The sequence below is a fragment of the Terrapene carolina genome, unplaced genomic scaffold, assembly GCF_002925995.2.
Source record: "Terrapene carolina triunguis isolate 2854851 unplaced genomic scaffold, T_m_triunguis-2.0 Scaffold97, whole genome shotgun sequence".
Classification (NCBI taxonomy): Eukaryota; Metazoa; Chordata; order Testudines; family Emydidae; genus Terrapene; species Terrapene triunguis.
In genome coordinates this window covers 8,629,759-8,647,014 of record NW_020664448.1, presented here as the reverse complement: position 1 = coordinate 8,647,014, position 17,256 = coordinate 8,629,759, and the positions used below count along the sequence as shown (strand labels likewise).

Sequence of the window (17,256 nt, the reverse complement as noted above, 5' to 3'; positions counted from 1 at the left end):
GTGTTCCCTTACCCCCAACCAGCAGCCTGACCCCCTTGGTCCATGAGCCCCTACGCACACCCTCTCCAAATTTCAGTGAGTGGTGTTGCGACTTGGTGCATGGGGTCGCAGTGCCACTTATGTCTGGCTAGGTCCAAAAGTGGTTGGATCATGGCCCAAGTGGTACCTCCGCTCCCGGGTTCATGGTCCTGGTTATCTGTAGATAACCCTACGGTTCATAATATGCTTCTGGGAAGAAATAAAATCTCGCCCTCTGACAGTGATTTGTGGAGCATTTTTCTTCCTTTTGTGCCTCTTCTGGATTTCACTATGGGTGAGTGTGATGCAACTCCTACTTATTAATTTTAAGTAATAATGCTTAGCAGATCACAACTGAATAATGAGGAGTTGTTTTACTCTGAATCAGTAACTAAAAAATACTAAGTGCCATGTCAAAGTTCCTTTGAGATCCACTAGTCCCTGGCCAGTGAGAACAACAATTATGGTGGTTAAAATACACTTGCTCGGTTAAGAGAGAAAGAGGAAAGAAAAATTTATTAATATGCAACTGAGTCATCAGAAAAAGTCCCTTGGCTAAAAGTTACAGAAGCAAGAAAACTTTATAAGAGTAATGTAACTTTTTGATTAGTCCAGTGCTGACAGTTTTAGGATCTGTGCACTGTGTTTATATATAATGCCAAGAGTTCATAATCGAAGGCCCCAGTCCTGCAAGGAGCTCTGTGCAGGTGAAACCCCACACCATGGGGACCCCACTGAATTCAGTGAGATTTGATGCAGAGGTCTGCATTCAGAGCTCATTGCAGGTTGTGGGGGTTGGGATTACTTAAGGCCTTTCCTTGGCACAAAAGCTGCTGTACTACTTTAACTAGATCAGTATTCACCCACAAAAGCTTATGCTCCAATACATCTGTTAGTCTATAAGGTGCCACAGGACTCTTTTTGTTGCTTTTTAAAGATCCAGACTAACACGGCTACCCCTCTGATACTAGATCAGTATTGTTAAAATGGTCCAACTTCCCTAGTGTGGCTGCAGCTATACCGCTATAAAGGTGCTTAGACTGGTATTGCTTACACCTGTAAGGGAACGGGATTAAGCTATACCAGTATTTTACCTCAGTATAACTGTGTTCACACTAGGGGTTGTATGAGTATAACTATTCTGGTAAATCATTCCCGTACCAACATATTTATATGGTACAAAACTATGTATAGACCTGACCTAAGTGAGTTAGGAGTACAAATCCCGTTGACTTGTTTTCTTGTGCTCCTAACTCATTGAGGCACTTCAGAAAATTCCACCTAGGGCCTAAAAGTTAGCCACGTTGAGTTCAGGACACACTGGGAAGCCTAGAGGTGCCCTTCTGGTTTTTATAAGTGGGAAATGAATGAAGAGAGAAATGGTTTGATAAACTGGGAGAAGGCAGAGATTTTTAACTCCTCATGTCTTGCTCAACCCATGTTATTTTTTCTGTATTTCTTGCTCGTTCCATCCTTGCTTATTCACACCCTTTGTTTAGTTTTAGTTCTGGTATTTAATCTCTTCGTTTTGTTTGTTTATGGCTTTGGCAACTGGCTTGTCTTGTTTCAGTTTTGGGTCATTATTTCATACGATTAGTCTTGGAGTCTAACAAAGAGGATCAGACATACCCTACAGTTATGTCAGAGCTGTTTAGCATTCATAAATGTAAATATGAGAAAGCTACAAACAAGTTTATCTTTAAGTTTCCTGAGAAGATAAGTTTGAATGTTGGATGGCTTCAGGGAACTGGCAATGGGAGTCAGATGTGACCGGGTGAAATATATCCCAGGTTTTGAAGGACCAAAGGGATCTCTGGTCCAGAACCAGTGCTAAGGAAGTTTTTACTGGTCCAGAAAGAACTTGCATTGATTTACCAAAGTTTTCTAGCTTTGACAAGTCATGAAGCGTGAAACATTTTAACAGTGGTGTCACTCATTTAATTTTAAGAGGGATGTCAGTTTTTCTTGGTATTATTGCTGTTTGTGACAGGGTCTGCTTACCCGGCACTAGCCCAGACAGGGTTAAGCCCATATTATTGACCGTGGAAGTCCCGCTTCCCAGGCGGGACTGGGCATGCTCCAAATGCTCTAGCAGTATAAAGGGAGGGAGCCCAGCTCATTCTGGGCTGGAGGCTGCAGGGGAAGGACCTGTCTGGGAAGCTGCTGCAGAGGACCAGCCACAGCCCCTGACTGCTCTGGGAACCAGAGCCTCCCTGGGCCCGCTTGGACCCCTGCGACCGGAGGAGCCACAGGAGAAGCCTCGTGGGAGACCTCAATGTGGATACTGGTAGAAAGTGACCCATGGAGGGTGATGGAGTGGTACCTCCCACCCGGGAAAATTTAGTGTGTTTCCCCCCTGCTTAGTCAGTGGCAAATTGCTACGCCACTGTTAGGGCCCTGGGTCGGGGCCCTGTGGAGTCAGGTGGGCCCAGAACCCCCTACCGGGGCCGCCACACCCCTTGATGGGCACCCCCATTGAACTCTGACCACTAGGCCATGCTGCCCTGCACCCCAAGGGTGGCTCTGTTGAACTCCGGCTGCTCGTCCATGCTGCCCCGATCCTAGGCCCATCACCTGTGTTTTGGACTTCAGACCCTGACCCGGTCATCTGGAAAGCCTGAGAGTGGATTCGTAGGTGGTGCGCTTTCACTCTCTACCCTCTGTTTGTGTGACGGGAGGGGGGCATAGACCACCACACATGGTGGAGAATGTGGGCATTGACCAGGACCTGCTGAAAGGTCCAGGGAAAGGAATCCAGGCGATGGGAGCCCCACTGCCGTCCAAGATGGATCCTGAGAAGCTTCTAAAGTGGATGCTGGAGAGTCAGCAAGATCAGGCTGCCCAACAGCGGCAGCAACAGGCTCAGATGATGTAGCAGATGGCCAGCAGCAGCAGCTGCAGATGACCCAGCATCAGGAACAGCAGCAGCAACTCCTTCGTGAGTTGGCTGCACAGCAACAAGTACAACAAGAACGCCTGGTCCAGCAGGTGGCAACTCCTATTATGTCAAGTATCAGAGGGGTAGCCGTGTTAATCTGGATCTGTAAAAAGCAACAGAGAGTCCTATGGCACCTTTAAGACTAACAGATGTATTGGAGCATAAGCTTTCGTGGGTGAATACCCACTTCGTCAGATGTATGCTCCAATACATTTGTTAGTCTTAAAGGTGCCATAGGACTCTCTGTAACTCTATTATGCCCGCTGGGAGCCCCAGCCCCCGCACCCACAGGGGCAGGATCCAGAGAGACTTTGGTGGGGCTCGACCACGGGCCATGGCCCAACAAGTACGGGACCACTGTTGGAGATGGTTGGACCTGGAAGGCTTGACTGGGCCCCAGGTGGCAGAGATGGTGGCACTAGATCAGTTCACCCAGATCCTCCTGGCAGGAGGAAGAGCATGGGTGCAACGCCACTGCCCGGTGACCCTGTCAGCAGCCGTGAGCCTGATGGAGGACTATCTGGCATCCGAGGGGGCCGAGGCACCAACCCGGGGATCTGGAAACGTGAGCAGAAGGGACGGGCCAGGCAAGGGAAGCCCACGAAAGGTTATGCTCAAATAAATTTGTTAGTCTCTAAGGTGCCACAAGTACTCCTGTTCTTTTTGGATTTCCACAGGGAGTGGAGGCCCGGGAACCCCCGTCCATCGCCTGCCCCACACTCACTAAGCCCCCCAGCCCCGAACCCAGGTCTCCTGAACTCTGATTCGAAGTGATCGGCACCCACAAAAGGGACCAAGCCCGCCAAAAGAAGGCCCTGGGCTCACGGAAGCCTGAGATCGCTGCTGGAGTGTGGCCAAGAGGGGCATTTTCGACGGGAATGTCCGTTCATGGACTTCAACTATGGGCAAGTCTGGGTCATCGGTCAAAGAGCTTGGAAAAGAGGCCTGGGAAAGTTCTTGGTCCCTGTACAGGTCGAAGAGACCCCCACAAAGGCCCTTGTGGACTCGGGATGTAGCCAGATCCTCATACGGGAGGGGCTGGTCCCCAACCTTAAACTCTCTGGTGAACAGATGCACTTACAATGTGTCCATGGGGATATCCATCCTTATCCCACAGCCTGGGTGAGGATTGAAATTTGCCACCGGGAGGAAGTCCTCCACGTGGGCGTGGTCCCCAGATTGGCCTACCCCATTGTGCTGGGGCAATCTTGCCCGGAATTTAGGGAGATCCTCCGGAAGTATGAACCGCCCACCCCGCGAGCAGAAGGGGCTAGGTCTCCAGGGAAGGGGCTACTCGGACACGCAACGGAGGCAGACCCCGGGGAAGGAACATCTACAGCTAAGAAGGCGCCCGTCAACCCCCGCACCGTGATGTACCCGTCCATGGAAGATGCGCAGGTAGAGCTGGAATGAGATATAGATTTCATACAGCAGAGAGAGGACCCGACCCTCAGTAGGGCCTGGGAGCAGGCCACTGCCCCAGGCTCGGGGGGGAACGCACCTTCGAGTCTTCCACGGGGGCCCCGATTTGAGATCTGGTGGGATTGCCTATATCGGGTGGTACAGAAACTGCAAACACCCGAGCCGCTCCATCAGCTGTTGGTCCCCTGGAGGTTGCGACGAAGCTTCCTACAGTTAGCCCATGCTACCCCTGGGCAGGACACCTGGGGTGGGAAAAGACTCTCTCCAGAGGGTGGCCCGCTGTTTTTTTTGGCCCAGCATTCACCAAGAGGTCCGAAACTATTGCGCATCTTGCCCGGAATGCCAGCAGACTGGCCCAGGTGTACCCCGGGCACCCCGATACCCCCTGCCAGTGGTCAGCATACCCTTTGAATGCATCAGGATGGACCTGGTTGGCCCTCCGGAAAGAAGTAAGACAGGGAATCAATTTATTCTAGTGATCGTGGACTACGTGACACGTTATCCCGAAGCTGTCCCCCTTCGACCAGCCACGGCGCCTGTGATTGCCGCCGAACTCATGAAGGTCTTTGCTAGGGTCGGGATACCCCCGAAGATCCTGACTGACCAGGGCACTAACGTATCCTCTAAATTGATAGTAGAGCTGTGCCACCTCCTGAATATACGGACACTCCAGATGTCAGTCTACCACCTACAAACGGACGGTCTAGCAGAGCGCTTTAACGGTACCCTGAAGTCCATGTTGCGGAAATTCGTGGAGGAGAACCCCAGTCATTGGAATGCACTATTGCCAGCCCTGCTGTTCGCTATAACTCTTGTATGGCAGGCAACCCAGAGAGATCCTTGACCTCCTGAGAGAAGACTGGGAGGCACAAGAGACATGGGTACTCAGGACTACCCAGTATGTGCTACGCCTCCGAGAGTGGCTCCGGGCCCTAGGTGCTTTCACCCAAGAGAACCCGATGTGGGCCCCAAAGACACAAGAACGGCTCTATAACAGAGGAACCAAGCGGGTTGGACCAGTAGATTATGAAGTCTGGCTGCCAGGACGACAGAGGGAGACCCGTACGTACTGCGTGAATCTTTTGAGGGCCAGGGAGGCCTTGTTCATTGCCCCAGACTGAGAACTTGGACTCCTAATGGGGGAACCCCCGGATCCAAGGCCGCTACGCTCAGGGAAGGCCTTGCCCCTGCACAGCAGGAGCAAATACAGCAGCTCATAAGGGACTTCCCTGACGTTCTATCAACTCGCTTGGGATGAACTAACCTTATGAGCCATCACATTGCGACAACACCCAGTCAGAGAGTGAGGGCCGACCACAGACCGCTGCCCTGGAAGATGTGGGCTACAGTACGACAGGAACGGGATACAATGCTTGAGATGAGGGTGGTCAGGGGTTTGAAGAGTGAATGGCGAAGCCCAATCGTTCTGGTCACAAAACCAGATGGGACCACTCGATTCTGTATCGATTTCCGGAAGGTCAACGCTATCTCCTGGTTTGATGCGTACCCAATGCCCCATATAGAAGAAATCATAGAACAACTCGGGGGAGTGAAGTATTTGTCGACCCTAGATTTAAACAAAGGGTACTGGCACATTCCCCTAACACCAAACTCTCGGGGGGGGGGGGGGGGAAACGGCCTTTCTGACACCATTCGGCCTCTTCCACATTCAGGCTACATGGGGCTGCAGCTACTTTTCAGCGGCTGATGAATAAGATCTTGCTGCCTCACGATCAGTGTAGTCTACAGTAGTACCTGGGAGGACAACCTACAACACTTTGCTGGGGTGTTCCAGGCTCTTAGAGAAGCCGGCCAACCCGGTGAAGTACCATCTCGGGCAGGAAGAGGTAACATACCTCGGGTACGTAGTAGGGGGAGGGAAATTGCACCCCCTAATTAATAAGGTACAAGCCCTTATGGATACACCCACGCCCAAGACGAAGAAACGTACGCCAATTTTTGGGACTGGCCGGGTACTGTCGCCATTTCGTACCAGACTTCGCGACCATAGCCGCCCCCATTTCGGACCTGACAAAGAACTCTCAGTCGTGACAGGTGCGATGGTCTGACCAGTGCGATGAGGCCTTCAAGACTCTGAAAGAGCAACTGACACAGGAACCTGTCCTGCGACACCCCGACTTTGCAAAGGAGTTCATACTCCAAACAGACACCTCAGAGGTGGGCTTAGGGGCCGTACTCTCCCAAGAGCTGGAGGGGGAAGAATCTCCAGTAATGTACCTGAGTCGCAAATTATTTCCTCGGGAACAACACTACTCAACAACAGAAAAAAAGGCCCTGGCCGTGAAATGGGCTATTGAGGCCTTACACTATTACCTGCTGGGGACCACCTTTAAATTAATCACAGACCATGCCCCCCTCAGGTGGATACACAGCATGAAGGACACGAACCCCCGGATTATGCGCTGGTACCTCTCACTCCAACCCTACGACTTCTGTGTGTTTCATCATCCGGGTAAGACCCACGTTAATGCAGATTTTTTTTCTAGACAGGGAGGGGAGGAAGAGGAGACGAGCCACCCTCGGAGGCTCTTCTTAAAGAGGAGGGTGTGTCACAGGGTCTGCTTACCCGCACTAGCCCAGACAGGGTTAAGCCCCATATTATTGACAGCAGAAGTCCTGCCTCCCAGACGGGACTGGGCATGCTCCAAATGCTCTAGCAGTATAAAGGGAGGGAACCCAGCTCATTCTGGGCTGGAGGCTTCAGGGGAAGAACCTGTCTGGGAAGCTCCTGCAGAGGACCAGCCACAGCCTCTGATTGCTCTGGGAACCAGAGCCTCCCTCGGCCTGCTTGGACCCCTGCGACCGGAGGAGCCACAGGAGGTGACCGGCACAACAGACCACGGAGCATCCGAAGCCTTATGGGAGATCTCAACGCGGATACTAGTAGGAAGTGACCCAGGGAGGGTGACGGAGTAGTACCTCCCACCCGGGAAACCTCAGCGTGTTTCGGTGGGGACTCCCCATTGAGTCAGTGGCAAATTGCTCCGCCACTGTTAGGGCCCTGGGTCAGGGCCTGGTGGAGTCTGGTGGGCCTGGGTCCCCCTACCGGGGCTGCCACACCCCTTGATGCCCCCCCCCTTGAACTCTGGCCGCTAGGCCATGCTGCCCTGCACCCCAAGGGTGGCTCTATTAGACTCTGGCCACTAGGCCACGCTGCCCTGAATTCCAAGGTCGGCTCTATTGAACTCCGGCCGGTAGGACGCACTGCCCTGATCCTAGGGGCCATCACTTGTGTTTTGGACTTTGGAACCTGACCCGGTCATCTGGAAAGCCTGGGAGTGGACTCGTAGGTGGTGCGCTTCCGCCCTCTACCCCCTGTTTGTGTGACGAGGGGGCAGTGTAGACCGCCACACTGTTGTTTGTTACCAGGTGTGTAACATTTGCATAGTTCCACAAAACTTTAACATAAAAAAAAAAAAAGGCTTAAAGGGACAAGATTCTCTGCTGTTCCAAGTTCTCACTCTGAAGATGGGGCTGGAAGGACATCATGGAGCTTGTTACACTCTTCTTGGCCCTTGTGCAGGGTAGACTCAAGGGACCATCCACCAGACCTGAGCATAGTCACAGCAGATCTATTAGTAAGTTATTGGCAACTGATGCTGTTTGGCCCTGGCAAAATGAGTTGTCCATTAAATGAATCAATCCAGTTCATCTTGACCACTTGTGTATGTCACGCAAATCACCATCCCATTAGTCACTAACTGTTGACGCCTGTTGGTTTGTAGGCTTGGTGGAAAGGCCAAGGATTAACTAGATGTAGCAGCTGAGCCGGCCTCTCACCTCGTTTGCCGTCATGCCTACCAAAAACTCCACAGTGGTTGGGCAGCCCTTGTGCTGTGACCAGTGCCTATCATGCAGACCAGTGTTGTCTCATTGTTAACTTGTCTGTTGTATCTGCCTGTTATCTCTTGTCTTCTATTTGGGTTGTAAACTCTTTGAGGCTGGGACGTCTTTTTTGTTCTGTTTGTTCAACACCTTGCACAGTGGGGCCCTGAGCAGTGGTTGGGGGACTCCCAGGTGCTGCTGCAACACAAATGATAATCTCAGGACTGTTCCCTCCCGGTGGGGTGGAGGCATAGTGGCAGGCTAATGGAGAGAGGCTTGTGTTGCTCATACTGCATTTGTTTTTTGACTCAGCCCCTCCCCTGGGGCCACCCATCCAGGCCATATCCAAGCTTTGCTATTTCTACCTGCATAATGTTTCTATCAGTCAAGCTCTTCCACCTGTCCAGATTCCTAAGATTCTTGTTCAAACCTTCATCTCATGCCTTGACTGCTGTAATCTCCTCCTCTGCTGGCCTTGATGCCAACCTTATTGTCTACTGAAAAAGTAGGTGCAAGGATCATCTTCCTGTCTCATTACTCTGACCACATCACCCTCCTCTTTGCATCCCTCCGCTGGTTCCTCCTCCTACCCCACCAAATACAGTTTAAGGACGCTTATAAGGCCTTTCCCCATTTAGCCAATGCTGTCTCTGCTCTACTAGCTTATTAGGTTGTCAGCCTTGCCTTCCCCTTGCCAATGAGGGCAGGCTTGATTGCCAGCTTCTCTGTTGATTCCCATGCTGTCCCCTGTTCCTGGGAAAACTCCCTGACAAAAATAATAAGCCTTCCACCTTATCCTGTTTTTAAAACACTCTTTTAAAATCTTTCCTCAGCCATAGTGCCACTGAGTTGCTACCTCCTGGCATTACTTAGGCAGGTGGTGAGCAACGATTTTGGCTTTATGCCAAACTCTGTTCATTTTATCGTTAGCTCATTTTCCTATTTACTAACCCCTCCCCCCCACACCGCATTCCCCCAATTTTTTTCCTTTTCATCTACTTGTTACATCCTGCCAGACGCAGATTGTGCACTCCCTGGGGCCGGGATGTCTCCTGTGCCATTGGTCTGCACAGTGCCTAGCACAATGGGGCCCAGTTATCAGAATATGAACACTAACATGTTCTCTTTAGAAAGAGAAAACTAGTGGCTTAGTCCAAACCAGATGCATTGGGAGCAAAATGTTTAATGAAACCTAGGACCTGTCTCTCCAAGGCTTACGTAGTAGCGCATGCAGGGTTCCTTACGGAAACTGAGCAAGGCAGGCTCATAACCCATCTGTAATTCAGTACAGTTGGCAGCCTGAACACTGAGGACCCCATTGAATGGAGTTAAAGTCCATACTCAGTCATCTTTTTACAACAGATTTTATTTTGCCAGGCAGGATGGCAAAGGTTGAATTGGCTCTGCCGGCTTGTGGTCAGGTTTGTGGGCATGCGAAATGCCTCCGTGTCAGGAAGGTAGGAGCCCTCTCACCGTTATAAGTGCAATTCCCTTATCTTATCAGCGGTGCAAACTCTGTAACGACCTTTGTCCTGAGTATTTGGAGGAGTAAAGTTCACCAGTAAGTAAACGGATTGCAAAGGCGCTTACTGTTGCAAGGGAATCTGAAAACCGCATTGATTTGTTAGTGGTGCCCTGCAGGAATATCACATGCCGGCTCCTGAGAGTAAAGCGACAATGCAGAGCTAGCACTCTTACCAGCTGGTTGAACCTCAGCTGATGCTTCCCCTTTGGCTTATTTATATTTCTCTTTCCCTTGCAGCTGTGTAAATGAGTATGGAAGATTATGATTTTCTGTTCAAAATTGTTTTAATTGGCAACGCTGGCGTGGGGAAAACCTGCTTAGTCCGACGCTTCACTCAGGTAGGATGTTTCTTCTCTTAATGGGGAAAATGCTTCTATGCGTATTGGGGCAGTTTTGGGTTTGTGTGCCTAAATCCATTTGAACGAGTAGCTGTCTCTAAAATAACTTGGAATCTGTGGCTATGAACTGAGGTGCATGCCCGCAACGCAGATCAGCTAAAGCACTTTGTTGTGATACCAGCGTCCCCAGCACAAGTCCTAGTGCTGTAAGTGTACCTGCAAGGGGTTACGTCTTACAAAACTAGCCCCCTGGTTGGCAGATCTAGCTGAGAGAAAAACGAGGAGACTATAGATGGGCATGATTTTGATGGGCTCTGGATCAGGCCTGAATGGGTCACGGAGACTGAACTACCCTCTTGCTGCATCCCGTTGCTCTTCTACCCTGAACCCTGCAGAGGGCTGGGAAGCTTTCAAAGCTGCTTGAAACTGCTGTCTGGATAGAGAAATTCAGTGTCTGGGGTTGTCAGTGCAGCACCTTCCATCACACTCCCTTTAAAAATTAGGCTTTGCAAGCGTTGTAAAGGCCATTTAATGATGACTTTAAAAAGGGGGGAGGGGAGATGAGACGAGACCATATGTTGCTCAGCAAACCTCTCAACCCCCTGCTTTTGTTGTCTTCTGTGACCCATACAGCTAAATCCTTAAAATAGAAATGGGGGTTGTGCAAGTCCCTGCTTGCCTTGCAGAAACTTAAAAAATCACAAGTGTTCAGGCTGATTTCCTTTTCTGGGGAAAAGGAGGGGCAGGATTTCTGTAACCGAGGTAAAGGGGAAGTTTGCATGATACTGTATGTAACACAAGTTATGGTTTCAGGGCTAGTTTCACTTTGAAGTCTCAGCACTTTTTCCCTGTGATTGGTTTTAAAAATAAGTCCCTGGAAATCTTAAACTCGCTCTTTTCCTCCCTTTCCAGCTGCAAGCAGCTAGCTGACAGCACTAAAGCTAAACCCAAGGGGCTAAACTGTAAAATCTGCAGCCAATTCTGCTGCTTTCCAAGCTTTGGCTTGCTGCTGGTGGTAGCAGAGGCAGATATGGCTAGGAATCAATGGGGCTTTGTGTAGGTCTATAGGCCTAGAAACCAATTGAAAAGCTATTCGTATTTTATTTATTATTTATATAATAGTACCACGAAACATAAGTTGAAGCCTCTTGACGTTGCTACTGTCAAGATAGCAGCTGACTGTTCGTTCACTCACACAAACCTTTGTACAAGAATGTGAGAGTATCGCTTGGGAAGTGGCTTTCACAGAGTTGCAAGATAGTGTTGGGGAAATGGAAAGCTGGGATAACAAAATGTTCTCTTCTAATGAATGCTCCTGAAGCTTTTGCCACCACTCATTCCTAGGAACTGAGAAATTGACATGGTGAATCAGCTAAATGGCCAATCTAATCCAGTGCCCTGTCTCTGACGTCAGTCAATACCAGATACTTCAGAGAAGGGTGTAAACATCTATAGTTCTTTTTTCTTTTCTTCCTCCTCTTTCTCGTTCCCCTTTTCCTCTATTTTGCCCTCCCCCTCCCTGCCTCACAAGTCAAGTTGTCACGTTCCTTACTCTATGGAGTTGAACTGGAGAGACCTTTGTACAGCAAGAGACATGATCAGTTATTCTTTTGTCCCAGGTAACGTAAGAGTTGATTTTGCTACCACTCCATGCATTGGATTCCCAGTGCAATCAATTGGAGATTTGTGTATGGAGTGGGGGGAGAGTCCAGTCCTCCATTAGCTAGGGCGGCAGAACAACTGATTGCATCTCCTGTGGTACAGAGCAACAGAGGGTCCTGTGGTACCTTTAAGACTAACAGAAGCATCTGAAGAAGTGAGGTTCTTACCCACGAAAGCTTATGCTCCCAATACTTCTGTTAGTCTTAAAGGTGCCACAGGACCCTCTGTTGCTTTTTACAGATTCAGACTAACACGGCTACCCCTCTGATACATGTGGTACCGAGGTCTCTCTGAATTCCTAGATCATAGATTCTCAGGCCAGTCTGACCTCCTGTATAGCATGGGCCATAGAGCTTCCCCAAAATAATTCCTTCAGCGTATCTTTAAAAAAACCCATCCAGTCATGATTTTAAAACTGCCAATGATGGAGAATCCACAACAACCCTTGATTATATTGTTCCAGTGGTAATTACCCTCATTGTTAAAAAGTTGCACAATATTTTCAGTTTGAATTTGTCTAGCTTCAACTTCCAGCCATTGGACTGTGTTAGTCCTTTCTCTGCTAGACTGAAGAGCCCATTATTAAATATTTATCCCCCATATAGGTACTTATGGACTGTGATCAAATCACTGTGAGTTGTTTCCCCATCTATTGATACTTCTCTCTGATGGAAAAGAACTGTTTGGGGAGAGGGGAGTAGAATTAAAGAGGAAGAAGGATGGGACAAAAACCTGGTGGGGATTCATCAGCAAGTGAAATCTTCTTTCTTATCTTACTGCAGAATCTGCTTTAACCAAACTGCTTTCTTTGTAGGGGCTTTTCCCACCAGGTCAAGGAGCCACTATCGGAGTTGACTTTATGATTAAGACTGTGGAGATAAAAGGTGAAAAAGTGAAGGTAGGAAACTACCAACTTGCTTCGTTGTGTTCAGGAGCGCATTTACCATGAAACAAACTGTGCTGTGGTACAGGGCCCCCAACGACAGACAGGAGGGCCCACAAAATGCAGGACAAATATCATCTGACAACTCGCCCCCGAGTCCCGGCCCCGGCAGCGCAGCAGGGCTCAGGCAGGCAGGCTGCCTGCATACCATGGATGGTGGCCCCACACCGCTCCCGGAAGCGGCTGGCTGCTGGCACTTCTCTGCGCGCCCCTGGTGGTGGGGAGGCGGCTCCGCGCGCTGCTTCCACCCCAAGCAGCGCACGGAGACCTGCTGCCCCCTCCCCCTAAGGGGCGCACAGAGATGAGCCAGCAGCAGGGCTAAGGAGGCTTCCTGCCCTCTCTGCCTCCCTCCCGGGAGCGGCATGGCACAGAGGAAGCGGCGGGCATGTTCCTGCAGCCTGTGTGGGGGGTGTCTCCGCACGCTGCCCCCGCCCCGAGTGCTGACTCCGCAGCTCCCATTGGCCGGGAACTGCAGCCAATGGGAGCTGTGGGGGCAGCGCCTGCGGTCAGTGGTGCGCAGAGACCCCCTGGCCCTCCCTGCCTAGGAGCCGCTGCCAGAGGGGTGCGTATGCCAGTCGCTTTGGGAACTGCACTGCCCGAAGTAAGCACTGCCCCTTTGCCCCCCCCCTGCACCCCAACCCTCTGCCCCAGCCCAGAGCCCACACCCAGACCTCCTGCCCCAGCCCAGAGCCCGCACTCCTCACCTCCTCCCAGAGCCTGACCGCCGCACCCCTTCCTGCACCCTAACCCCCTGCCCCAATCAAAGTACCTCACTTTATTTTCATTTACTTCCTATTACTTATAGGAGGAGGATGAAGGAAAAAAAGAATGAAAAACGGGGTGGGAGATAAGAGAGAATGTTCTTTTTCTTGGCTGGGTCCTGAAGGGGGGCCCCCCGAAAATGAAGCTGCGCACAGGGCCCCGCTAACTCTAAATCTGCCATTGGTTGTGTTACTGTCTGGGTTTAGATGAACCATGCAGTATTCATTTCTCTCTTCGTAATCTGTGGTGGAAGCAATTGTCGGGTGTTTGAAGCTGTGATGACATATAGGAGAGAGAGGGTGTTTGTAGCCTTATTGCCTGGAAAAGTCTGGACCCTTGAGTCCTATTCCTGGCTCTGACTTGTTGAGACCTTGGGCATATCATTTCAGTGCTGTGCCTCTGTTCATCTGTGAGGATAATAATAGTGCACCTTTGAAGAAGGGTGATGCAAAACTCAATCCATATTTGCACAGCGCTTGCGTATTAGGGTTTATGGACGTGCAAAGAACTATTTCAGTTCAACCTCCATTTACTGAACTCCTGTTAATTCAGATGTGGTATGCTCTCCCCCGCCAGCTGTAATCATTGCAGTGCTGCTCCTGCAGAGCTCCTGAGGTTGACAGGTGTGGACCTGCAAACTTGTGGAGTTCTGCGGGACTGAAGGGCCCTAGAAATGCCTCCAATTTTGGTTGAGCTGGCCAGCCTGGGAGAAACTGGGTGACTCTAGTGTGACAAGGTAGGTGGGAAGTGTGATGATCCATGCCTCCAATGTTGTGAAGGTTTCAGGTGACCTCTGAAGTTTTCCTAGAGTTCAATTCCCTGCCATATTAGTACAAGCTCACAGACAGAAATGAAAAAATAGTTGATTTCTCTTCTCTCCCTTCTGGTATTCCAGTGGGTACTCAGATGAGAGAGCCAAGGTGATGCAAATTACTGGCTGTCTGGATTAAACACACAAGGCAATGTTTTCAAATGTGGGTGCCTGAAGTCAGATACCTAAGTCTATTTGGATGATGAAAAGTGGCCTGATTTTTATCCGATATTCTGAGAATGGTTTGTTTAGCCTAACCAAAAGAAGGCTGAGGGGGGATATGATTGCTCTCTTTAAATATATCAAGGGGATAAATACCAGGGAGGGAGAGGAATTATTTCAGCTCAGTGCTAATGTGGACACGAGAACGAATGGATATAAACTGGCCGTGGGGAAATTTAGGCTTGAAATTAGACGAAGGTTTTTAACCGTCAGAGGGGTGAAATTTTGGAACAGCCTTCCGAGGGAAACGGTGCGGGCGAAAGACCTGTCTGGCTTCAAGATTAGGCTAGATAAGTTTATGAAGGGAATGGTTTGATGGGAACGTGTCTTTAATCAATTAGGCAATAATGGCCATCGCTGGTAAAATGAGGGTCTGGCTAGAGAATCTTGCCTGTATGCTCGGGGTTCTGCTGATCGCCACATTTGGGGTCGGGAAGGAATTTTCCTCCAGGGTAGATTGGCAGTAGCCCTGGAGGTTTTTCGCCTTCCTCCGCAGCATAGGGCAGGGGTCGCAAGCTGGAAGATTCTCCGCAACTTGAAGTCTTTAGATCACGATCTGGAGACTTCAACAGCAGAGTTAAGGGAAAGTGGGGGGGTCAACATTTATGGCCTGCGTCATGCGGGAGGTCAGACTAGATGACCATATTGGTCCCTTCTGACCTTAAAGTCTATGAGTCTATGAGTCTATGAACCTGCAGCTCCCATGGGGTCCTCAGCTTGTCTGAGAAAATCAGGCTATAGTTTGCTTAAATAGGGATTTAGGCACCTAATGATCGACTTTTTTTAATTATAGGAGTGTCTAGAGTCCCCAGCCCCATTGTGCTAGGGCTTGTACAAGTCTCTGCCGTAGGAGCTTACAATCTCTACAGACAATACTACTTCCTTTCTTTCACCCTTCATCTCGATTTTATAAACTGGAAAAGGAATCGCAAAAAGACTAAATGACTTTTCCCAAGGTCACACAGTCAGTCTGTGGCAGAGCTGGGATTTGAGCCCAGATCTCTGAAGTCTGATGCAGTGCATCAACCACAAGACCATCCTTCCTTCCTTAGTTTGAAAAGTTTTTGCCTTGATGTCCCGTCTGCTCTGTAGAGGGATTACAGTTCTCATGGCACTTTTTAGGGTACATCTACACTACAGGGGGGAGTCGATTTAAGATATGCAAATTCAGCTACGTGAATAGCGTAGCTGAATTCGACGTATCACAGCCGACTTACCCTGTTGTGAGGACGGCGGCAAAATCGACTTCTGCGGCTTTTTGTCGGCGGTGCTTACTACCACCTCCGTTGGTGGAGTTAGAGCGCCGATTCGGGGATCGATTGTCGCGTCCCGATGGGACGCGATAAATCGATCCCCGAGAGGTCGATTTCTACCCGCCGATTCAGGCGGGTAGTATAGACCAGACCTTAGAAAGAAGGGCATTTTCCCATGCATCTCCTACCTGCCTGTTATGCAGAGGTGTATTCATTCCTATCCTCAAACTATGGGTGGTTGCAGGCCAGTGGTGGTCTATGTGTATAATTTGTGATTTGGGTTCTTTATAGGGGTGCTGTATAAATGTACATTCATCCTCTTAGAGAGAGATGGAAGTCATGAGTGGGGCTGATAGACTAATTGCTCATGTAAGGTGAAGGAAAAAATGGAAATCCACAGGCGTGTCGATCAGAAAAATCAATTGATACACTTGGGGAAGGGGCACCAGGCAGCTCTTACTCATGTAGCTTGTACTTCTGTGTCAATAAGCCCAGCACTCACTGACCTTGGCTGCATTAGAAGGGACATAACCTTTATGGCAAGATAACATATGGGAAGGAGGGTGCAGGAGGGGTTCGGGCTCCAGCGTTCAGGCTCCTAAAGCGGCTCCAGGGTGGCAGCGGTGCGCACTGGGGCCAGGGCAGGCTCCCTGCATGCCTGCCCTGTCCCCAGCCCCACGCCGCACCAGGAAGCACTGTGGCCCCTGGGGGAGGGGGTGCGGAGGGCTCCGCGTGTTCTGCCCTTGCCGTGCCTCCAGGTACCTCTCCTGAAGCTCCCATTGGCTGCGGTTCCCCGTTCCCGGCCAATGGGAGCTGCGGGGGGTGGTGCCTGGAGGCAAGGGCAACGCACGGAGCCCTCTGCCCCCCCACCCGGGGGCCGCAGGGACGTGGTGCTGGCTGCTTCTGAGAGCAGCACGGAGCCCACGGCATCCCAGGGGGCAATCCTGTGGGCCAGATCCAAAGCCCTAAGGGGCCGGATCCGGCCCACGGGCCGTAGTTTGCCCACCCCTGATGTAGGAGCCTAGTTTTAGGCAACAGTTTTTTTGAAAATCTTGGGCCCATTCTTCTCTAATTTGGGAGTTTCCTGTTTCTCTCTTCCAACTTCTTTTTATACTGGAAAGTCACCCTGAAGGTTGTCAGTGAGGTGCTGGTGCAAACCTGTATCTTGTGGAGGTTCTTTAGTAAATACTAAGCAGCTGATGGTAGCAAAATATGATCTGAGCACAGGCTTGAGAACCAGTAATCACCAGAGTGCTAATTCTGGCTCTGGCAATGCCCCCATTTTGTGGCCTTGATCAAGTGACTATCCCTTTCTGTCTCCATTTTTCTATCTGTAAATGGGGATAATACTTACTTGCCATAACAACTGTGTAACCACCAGGATTAACTCGATGTTGTGCACAGTGCTTTGAAGCTAGGGAGGGAGCAGCAGGAGAGAAAGCATTATGTACTTGTACAGGTCTTGCCTGCATTAGGGATTTTTGCACCCTGGGTTAAGTGACACTGACACAATCCT

The 17,256-nt window shown here is 50.2% G+C and overlaps 1 protein-coding gene across 1 annotated transcript in view; it reads left to right on the top strand.

Annotated features, from left to right (window-relative positions):
* The window catches only part of RAB30 (RAB30, member RAS oncogene family), a 67,472-nt gene that overhangs the window by 42,469 nt on the left and 7,747 nt on the right, over window positions 1-17,256 (top strand). Inside the window, exons 2-3 of the mRNA XM_024216479.2 lie at window positions 9,987-10,087; window positions 12,564-12,647. Of these exons, the coding sequence (XP_024072247.1) occupies window positions 9,995-10,087; window positions 12,564-12,647 (177 nt within the window). The 5' untranslated portion in view covers window positions 9,987-9,994. The remainder of the gene's footprint in view (window positions 1-9,986; window positions 10,088-12,563; window positions 12,648-17,256) is intronic.